Source organism: Lolium rigidum, chromosome 5, assembly GCF_022539505.1.
Source record: "Lolium rigidum isolate FL_2022 chromosome 5, APGP_CSIRO_Lrig_0.1, whole genome shotgun sequence".
Classification (NCBI taxonomy): Eukaryota; Viridiplantae; Streptophyta; class Magnoliopsida; order Poales; family Poaceae; genus Lolium; species Lolium rigidum.
In genome coordinates, this window is record NC_061512.1 from 129,161,936 (window position 1) to 129,171,215 (window position 9,280).

Sequence of the window (9,280 nt, forward strand, 5' to 3'; positions counted from 1 at the left end):
AAGATCATGCAGAAAACCATCATAGTCCAACAAGGGAGGATAGAAACAAATGATGAAAGGTTTGACCTATCTAAAAAAGACATACCGGTAAAACCTCCAATCTCGAAAATGCAACAAGTTGCCCGTGCAAAAACCATTCTTGATGAACTAGAGCTTGTCATGAGAATAAGCACAAGCTCTAAATCATCACATGGATAAGATCCAAATAACAACCAAGAAAGATGATGAATCAAACTCGAAAACGCAACAAGTGATCTATGCGAAATCCGTTTTCGATGAACTAGAACTTGTCATGAGAATAAGCACAAGCTCTAAAACATCACATGGATAAGGTCCAAATAACAACCAAGAAAGATGATGCAAGGATGCAAAGGTTTGAGCTCTCTCCGAACGATACGATCGAGTTACTCACTCGAGAGCCCTCTTGATAGTACGGCAACTAAACTATAAACCGGTCTCCAACTACACTATGAGACCGGTGAGAAAGAAACCCTATCAAGAGCAAACCTTATACTTGCGCATTCCACTTGAGCTCGATGACGACGATCTTGATCTCAACAAGATGGAACGCCTTTCTTGCTTGTGCTTGCTTGACAAAGTCTTGTGGATTACTCCCCCATAATCCACCATGGGAGAGCTTCTTCTTCGGCGCATCTTCACATATCCATGATCACCATATGGATGGCAAGACTCAAGCAAAGGATCTCTTCGAGATGGCTCATGTTGAACTTGCACTTCATTTCTCCATGGCAAGCTTCAAGCTTATGAACTCTTCGAGTTGGCTCATCTTGAACTTGCACTTCATTCTTCATTCTTCATCATATTGATGTCTTGAAGTAACTTGAGGGCTCACTTCATCTTCATCTTCAAGACATACTTGACACTTGATATCCTTCATCAATTTCTTCTTATTGCAACCTTGAAGCCAACAAATGGTTCAAGAATTGCCTATGGACAACTCCTACAAATATAACTCAATGCAAACATTAGTCCATAGGGATTGTCATTAATTACCAAAACCACACATGGGGGCTCCATGCACTTTCAACGGCGGGGACTCCGGCCAGGGCGACCACTGCGCCCTTTCCCAGCCGGAGTGCGGGTTCGGCGGGCTCGCCGGCCTGCGCAGTCGCGCCCTCCGCGCGGACTCCTTGCGGAGCTACTACTCCTCCTCCGCCCGAAGCGCTGCCCGGCGCTCCTCCTCCGCCAGGAGCGCGGCCCGGCGCTCCTCCTCCTCCCGGAGCGCCGCCTGGCGCGTGCCCTCCTCCTGCCGGCGCGCCATCTGGAGGAAGGCCCACGCCTCCGCCTGGGCGTTCTCCTGGGCCTACCTGGCCTTCTCCGCCAGGGCGGAGGCGCGTAGTGTCTCGGCGAGGTGCGGCCATTTGGCCAGCTCGTCGAGGTCGCACGCGCTCGCGGGACGCCGCGAGCGCCGCCGCGGCTCCGGGTCGTCTTCGTCCTCCTGCCGTTGGGCATGCGGCGGGGGCTGCGCTGCGGGCCGCGGCTCGTCGATGTACATGCCGCCGGGCGCGGCTTCGCCCGCCTTGCAGGTGTGCGCGGCTGCGCGCGAGGCCGCCCCGTCGCCGACGTGAAGCACGTGTGTCGGCGTGCATCGTGCTCCACCTTGAACCACAAGTCCCAGTTGGGACTTGCGTCGCCGTACGCGGGGTCCTCCTGGAGGTCCGCCGGCAGCTGCGCGCGGCGCCTCCGGATCTCCGCGACGCGGGCGCGGCCCCGGCGCGGGATGGGCGGCACCGGAACCCGATCCGGGCTCGGAGTGCCGGCCGTGGGGAGGTGCACGTCCTCCCACGGCATTGGGACGCCGGCGTCCCAGAACATCTGCGCCACCGCTACGGTGACGTAGATCCGGTCGCGTCTGGGCGTCGCCGGTGGCCCCATGGCGAACGCCGGCGGTGCGACTGGCCGGCTGCTGCCGGCCTCGTGGTCGTTGGCGGTCGGCGCGAACTCACGCTTCGGGGCCATGGCGGCGCGGAAGCTTCGAGCTCGCGCGTGCGGCCGGAGTGGATAGTGGGGACTGGATAGGGACAGTCCCCCTCCCCGTCCACATTTAATAGGACTGGGGCACTGACATGTGGGCCAGCCATGCGGACCAGGCGGACACGCGAGGACGGCGCGTGCCATCCGCGGCCATGCAAACCAGGCCCAGATTTGGGCCGGGTTTGCGTCGTTCCGGACGCCGCGGCCATCCGCTTTTGCGGTGCGTCCCCGCGTTGGGCCGTATTTTTGTCCAGCTCGACCCATCCGGACGCGCGGGCGCGGTTTGGGTCGCCCCATTGGAGATGCTCTTAAAGAGGAGAGATGCATGTTCCCAATGTATTTTTTACTCAACTTCATATGAACGGAGGAAGTAAGATTAAAAGTTAGTCCTCAAGATAAATTGCACGAGTACCACATGCAATTAATGAAAATGGCTACAATTAGGATGTCCTTGATAGTGTTGAGTAACCAGATATCAAGGAGTAAAACCTTACAGAAAGAAAGAAATAAGTTGGCAAGGATGGTAAATTAAGTTGATGAAATGGTGAAATTAAGTTGAGCATGAACTGAAGAGAAGCAAAGATACCATGAAACTGAGCTGAGCATTAGTACTTGCCAAATGTAAGTGGAGAGATGTAGCAATTAGTGGATCGGGATGTTTTCCTTTCCTTAACTTAGAATTGACCAAATATGAGGAGCTGAATAAAGAGGCAAAAGAACTAGGAAATGGCATTCCTCCTAAGTAAGAACTAGTAGCGGTAGTAACATGAGCTCTACAGATTTCTAACGCGCTGACGAGGTCTGAATCGGGCGCCACGCCGAGGCGGTGAGCAGGCACAGGTCCTTCCATCCGAGCTTCAGGGCGCCGTTCTCCTCGACGAGCGTGTAGCCGTCGGAGGGGAACATGCCGAGGAGCAGCGCGGCCTGCGCTGCGGCGCTGCCGGCGAGCGAGGCCCCGTGGAAGCCGGAGCGGGCGAGCCTGTCGCGCCAGCTGCCGAACTTGACGTCCCCGGTGCGCGATGGCCCGCCGACGGCGAGCACGTTGCGGATCTCCCGCGACAGCAGCTGCTGCTCGACGACGTGCCGCTCCGGGCTGTCCTCGCCGTAGCTGGCGTCCAGGGAGTCGAAGAGCGCCGAGTAGTAGTGGATGGCCTCCACGAACCGCGCCAGGAAGGACCCCGTGTGGCTCAGGTCCTGCTCCACCATTGTCACCACCTTGGGCGCCAACCTGAGACATCCACACAATTGTCAAGATCAGTACAGCAATTTTTCATTCTTGGTGATCCACCGACTGTCAAGACAATCATTATTCCAAATACAATGGGAGCAGAGGTAAATTCTGAACTTTTCAGCTTAGATTCTGAACTAATCAACTTAGAACTGATTAGTACTAGAGAGTACGTCGCTGACAGTGGTTTCGGATAAATAATCAGCACTTGGAACAAGAAAGATGGGAGCTTTTCAGCATGAAAAGTTGGTCATGATGACCGAGAAACTTTTAGCGATCCACAAACCAAATGTGGAAGCCAAATCCTACAACTTCTCGGATCACCAAAAGAGTATGGAATGGAACAGGGGTTTGCGATCGGCAAAGCAACAGAAAGTTGCAACCTTTCTAATCCTATAAAAAGCTAGTAATAATGACAAACTTTTAGCGCCCCAAATCTGTAATCCTTTTACCACTTCAGAGCTTAAACCAAAGCAATTAAGCAGCAAGTACCACCATTGATGTCTGTCCTAGCTACTAGCAGTAGTACGTACGATGTCACATTGGTGAAGGAAATGCAGGGTGGAAAGTAGGCATGATGGCAATGGCAGACTCGACGATGGAAGCAAAGCATGGCGTAGCAGAGTAGTAGTACGGTACCTCTTGATGAGACCCAGCGTGTTGGAGTCCGAGCCGGTGACGTCGTACAGTGAGTGGTGCAGCCAGTGGACGGCGACGGCCTCGCGTCGCGTGACGCCGAGCTTGTCCGGGTCAAGGTTCCCGGCCTTGTCCGCCACCGGGCAGAACTCGAAGGGCAGGCCGAGCGTGTCTGCGAAGTCGGACAGGCGCTTGCCGGTGGCCTCGAGCGCGTCCATGGAGGCGCCGAGGCCGGTGAGCCTGACCCTGGGCGGGCCGCCGGGGCGGGAGGCGAGGATGTGGAAGAGGCCCGGCCACTGCAGGCCCTGCATGATGTCGAGGTCGATGATGTGCACGCGGTCCTCCCGCTCGAACGCCTCCTGGATGGCCTGGTTGGCGGTGAAGTGCGAGAACTTGACCAGCGGGCTGATGCCGTTGAAGACCTGGAACGCGGCGGCGACGCGGCCGTTGACGAGGCGGGAGGCGGCGGGGGAGGCGTGGGGCAGAGGAGCGTAGAGGCCGAGGCAGGAGCTGACGAGGCGCGCCGAGACGGCCTCGGCGAAGTAGGCGGCGACGCGCTGCGTGGAGGTGCCGAAGGGCGTGGCCAGCTCCGCGATCTCCAGCAGCGCCGTCTGCGCCTCGTCCAGGTTGTCCGCGTTCACCGACTCCGCGCACTGGAGCAGGAGGGTCAGGAGGTGGAGCCCCTCTTCGTCGCGCTGCTTCCGCCGCTGCCCCTCTTTCCGCTCCTTGGCCGCCGCGGAGGCGGCCGCGGCGGCGGCGGATGCGGCCGCGGCTGTCTCCTCCGCGGTGGGGGGCTTGGGGGATTGTGGCGGGTTGGTCGGCTCCCGCTCCTCCTCGCGGCGCCGCTTGTCCGGGGGCGGAGGGAGTGCCGCCATGGGCATTGCGGCGGTGGGCGCGGCGTCGGGGAGGAGAGCGTTCGTCGGGGCGGGGTCGGAGGAGGCGAGGAGGGACCGGAGGCGCAGCTCGAGGAGGGAGGCGAGGCCGGGGTTGCAGGGGTGGATGATCTCGCGGACGTTGTGGATGAGCTGCGCGACGGAGACCCCCGCGCCGCTGCTCCCGATGATGTCCCGGATGATGCCGTCGACGAACGCCGTGGTGTTCCCCGGCGCGGCCGCGGCGACGTCCATATGATCCGGCACTTGCTGCTGGTGCTGGTGCTGGAGCTGGAATGGCGGGAGCAGCTGGGTGGGCAGCGCGGGCAGCTGCGCGGTGGCGGACGAGAGCACGGGCGCTCCGGCGGTCATGTCGGAGAGGTCCCCCGTGACGTGGCGGCGCGGCGGGGGCAGGTCCATTTCGGGCGCGGGGCGCTTTCGGACCATGGCCGCGGCGGCGGCGGGTTGTTGGTGGTGGAGGTAGAGGAGGAGGTGGGAAGGATAGGGGAGCAGGTGGGATGAGGAGGAGGCGGAGGCGGCGGTGGCATGGGAATAAGAGGAGCGGTGGGCGGAGGAGGACGAGGGGAAGAGGAGGAGGGAGGAGGAGCCCATCTAGAAACGCCAAGGGGAAGCGGCCGCCGCGCGCATGGCGAGCGACCGGAGCGGAGCGGGGCGGGAGAGGTTGTGGATTCTACCGGGATTTTTATGTGTTTTGGCGCCGCGCGCGCCGCTGGCTGCCGGGTGCCGAGGCGAGCTGGGGGAGTGGGAGCAGGAGAGAGGAGTGGAGTAAAGTGGAAGAGGCCGACGAGAGGGGAACAAGAGCGTGAGCACAACTGGTTAGGGGAACATCGAGGATTCTCGAGGGGTAATTTATGGATGATGATGACTCGTCGTCGTCCTACGTATTGTAGGATTGTGCCCTTGGGCTCTGTGATTTTTCTTTTCTTTTCACATTTATCCTTCTGATTTACGCATAGAAATTTTGTCCCAACAGCAAATGAGCTGTTCCTTCGGTCGGGGAGGAGTGATGGGAGTACAATGTGTGGTAGCAGTACATAGTAACCCAGAAGGTACACTCCCGATCTCGAGTAAACAGTAAGTTTACTAATTTGGTAAAAATACTAGGTCAAATAAAATATGTATTCGCTAGTACTTGGTCAATCGAGAATAAGCAAAGTGTCCTCTCTCATGTCCTCTATCAGGGCGATTTCCAAATCCATCGCCACCACACCCCACCTCACGATCTCGCCGGCGGGATCTCGCGATGGCGGAGCTGAAGTGGTCGCTGGGGATGTGCCTTTCGAGGAGTTGATGAAGATCGTCGAGGAAAGAGCCAAGCAGAGAGAGGAGGAGCATGCGGCGGAGGAGCGGCGGCAAACGAAGCTGCGACGGAAGCTGCTGATGCTACAGATCTGCCTCACCTCGCTGTGTGCTATAGAGCAGATGGCGAAGGGATGGCGGCCGCAGCTATCGGGGCAAGGGATCGAGGAGCAGACTGTGGCGGCGCAGGCGATGCTAGATCTGAGGGATCCAGACGATTCGATGCGGAAGATGGCGAGACAAGGGCTCGCGGACTTGCAGGAGATGTCGTGATGCAGAGGAGTTGGGGCACCTGGTCGCCGATGAGCGGTGCTGGCACTGCCCCTGGGGAATCGCAGAGATTCTCCATGACTTGGCCCGTAAGGTGGATTCTACTTCTGCGGGGGTCACGGAGGGCTTGGGAGCTTCTGCCTTCTCTGCACCTCTGTTGTCGCCAGGCGCTCACCCTGATTCCAGATTTGGGGGCAAAACCAAGGAAGCTGCCATTGCCAAAAATGGAGGAGGGACTAGAGAGCTCCCGCATGGTCTTCCATCGAAGGACAGAGAGCGAAAAGGTGATGAGAGAGGCGGAGGAGGGGCTGGAGCTGTTGAAGAAGACACATGTGGGGATCATGGCACTGCCGGCTCCGCCAAATCGAAGGATGTCGGAGCTGATGGGGCCAAATCCTGTCAGGCCACCAACTTCAGCAGGCTAGTCTCGGTCGCCCAAGGAGGATTCAACCTATGTCAGCAGTTCCTACGACCTAGAGGGGAGGCTACCACCGATGAAGCAGGAGGACCTGACTGCCATCTCTATAATGACAAGGTTCAAGCGCATCACCAGGCGCCTGCTAGGAGGGAAGAACAAGGTCATCTTCGAGGAGCCCTTCAAGGAAGGGTGCAAGGAGATTCACTGAAAGTTATGTGTCACAGGAATAGCAGTGCAAATCGTTTTCATACCCTTGAACATTTATGTGATGAGGAGAGTGAGGTGGATGAAGTTTTGACTGATGCAGCTTGCCATGGCACTTCCCTTATTTGCTTTGGCGATTATCTTGCCACCGATAGAAGAGGCTCATATGGTAAAAAAAGGTATCAAGAAACAAAAAGTGTTTGAGAATCAACATAGGAAGAAAGGTAATGCTAGGAGAAGGACAAGCTCTGCTGGACTAGACCATAGAAGCAATGCTTCTTTGCAGTCTAGGACAGCTGAGCATGTTGATGATCCTCGTAGAAGAAATGGATTTTGGTTGGTTTCAAATTTGTAAAGGAAAAGTTGTTAGGCAAAATCTGGATCCCTTACTAGAATCTAAACGAGCATTAGGGGTAGAGAAACCTCTTCCGATGCTGCTTAGGCCACCGGCAGGGGACTCTGTAACTGAAGCTTGTAAACAACCTTGGAGGAAGCCAGGGGATGATATTCAATTTTTCATAGGAATTAAAATTTCCATTAAAATTGTTCCATCTCGTGGGCTGGTAAAAAATAATCTTGGGACAAGTTCTAGCCCACTAGAGATTGCGAAAAGCAAGCCATGTGTCTGGATAAAGCAAAGACATCGACATCTTTGTCTGAGAGGGTTTTTATTCCAGGGCGCTTGGAAAATTTGATCAGTAGCTGGCGGGAGCGTGAAACTAGGGTACCCAAGGCGACGCCGACAGTGGAAAACACAGAAGGGATGGGGGAGCGCTATGAAGGCAATGGTGGTGGAGGAAATTTTGGAAGAGAAGGAGGAGGACCAAGCAGACAGCAACAATTTGGTGGATACAAAGGTAACAATTTCCAACGCCCACCCTTCTCTCGTCCTGGGCAATTTGGGGGGAATCAGTACCAGAATAGCCAGCGTTTTGAAGTAGGGCAATTGCCGTTCAATAATCTGAATAGAGGGAAATTTGGACAAGGACCAGGACAGTTTACCAACAACTAGATCATGGAGGAAGAGGTTGTGATAGAGATCAATATCAAGGCAGAGCTTATGTGCAGAAAACTGTGACAACCAGCTCGGGAGGGGTTTCAACTGGGCAGAACAAAGTGACTGATGAAAGAACTATTGTCTCTCCAACAACAGTAGCGGCCTCTTCGGGAGCTACACAACAAATTCAGGTGGGCTCCAGCTCTGAAATATATATTGTAGGGAAGAAAACAACACAGAATGACAATCTCCTATGCAACAAATGTGGGAAAAGGGGACATGTTTCAAAGGACTGTGCTGAGGAATTAGAATGTGTTAACTGTGGGAAAGTACATCAATCCATGAGGTGTGCTTGGCTGAAGCAGAAGAAGCCAACTGCAAATATTGTTGGCTTTGGAGGGCCTGGACTATGCTGCTTTGTAGCTGAGCATGCAAAAGAAACTCTGGGGCTGAAGAGAAAGGAAAGGCAATAGCAATAGTCAAAGTTCAGGAAGTTGACTTCCCGGTGGATCAAGAGCTACTGGTGATGTGTCTAGGAAGAACTTATCCATGGAAATGGACCTGGCAAGCAAAAGAAGTTTCCACATGAAGATTCTTAGTCAATTTCCCATCTGCTGCAAGGATCAATTTGGTTTCAATTTATGACCGGGTCACATTAAGAGATGCACACATCAAAATCAATGTGAAACAATGGTCATATGAAAACTTGGCAGCAGGAAAACTTGACACAGTTTGGGTAAGGGCTAAGAGGGTTCCAAAAACTCTGAAGAATTACCAGGGGATCTGTGAAGTGCTATCCACCCTTGGGCAGGTGATTGAAGTGGACATGGAAACTTTCAGGAAGAATGGAAGCATCAGAATCCTGGTTGGGGTGGTTAATCACAAGAACATCTCTGCCATGGCTAAGCTCACAACAAAAAAGTTGATGATTTACTATATTTACTTCCAAGCTAGCGGAACAGGTTGTGGAGGAAGGGTGGCTAAGGCCAGAAGAGGAATTTGATGAAATGGAGGATACCTTGTCAGATGAATTGGGAGACAGAGGGGAGAAGAGATAGAGAAATGAAGAAAGTGAGGAAACTGATAGAGGAAGCCACATTCAAGTAAGTGAACAAACCAGGAAAGCATTGGAAGAAAGGGAAGGGAGATAAAAAAGGCAGAATGATCTTGATGCAATTGCCTTGGCAAGAAGGAAAGTGGTAGCTTCTTCACATGAGACAAACAAGACACATACAAGGACAGAACTAATTCAGCAAGATGAAAGGGAGAAAGAAAAGGAGAAGAATGACTTGGTGGAGGAAACTGGAGACAACGTAAAAGGGCCTGACCAAGATATGGAA

General features: G+C 54.6%; 1 protein-coding gene across 1 annotated transcript; it reads right to left on the reverse strand.

Annotated features, from left to right (window-relative positions):
• Window positions 1–2,739: 2,739 nt before the first annotated feature.
• LOC124657845 (protein SCARECROW 1-like) lies at window positions 2,740–5,412 on the reverse strand. The gene is made up of 2 exons (XM_047196330.1): window positions 3,863–5,412; window positions 2,740–3,223 (listed from the first exon to the last, which is right to left on the reverse strand). Exons 1-2 carry the CDS (start codon window positions 5,341–5,343, stop codon window positions 2,779–2,781), a joined length of 1,926 nt encoding a protein of 641 aa, XP_047052286.1. The 5' UTR covers window positions 5,344–5,412; the 3' UTR covers window positions 2,740–2,778.
• Window positions 5,413–9,280: the final 3,868 nt, after the last annotated feature.

What these genes read in the sequence shown, in the direction of transcription:
- LOC124657845 (XM_047196330.1), bottom strand. Translation starts at nt 5,343, where the DNA reads ATGGGCTCCTCCTCCCTCCTCCTCTTCCCCTCGTCCTCCTCCGCCCAC. An exon ending in ACGCTGGGTCTCATCAAGAG is followed by an intron (nt 3,224 to 3,862) that starts GTACCGTACTAC and finishes TGGATGTCTCAG; the next exon opens with GTTGGCGCCCAAGGTGGTGA.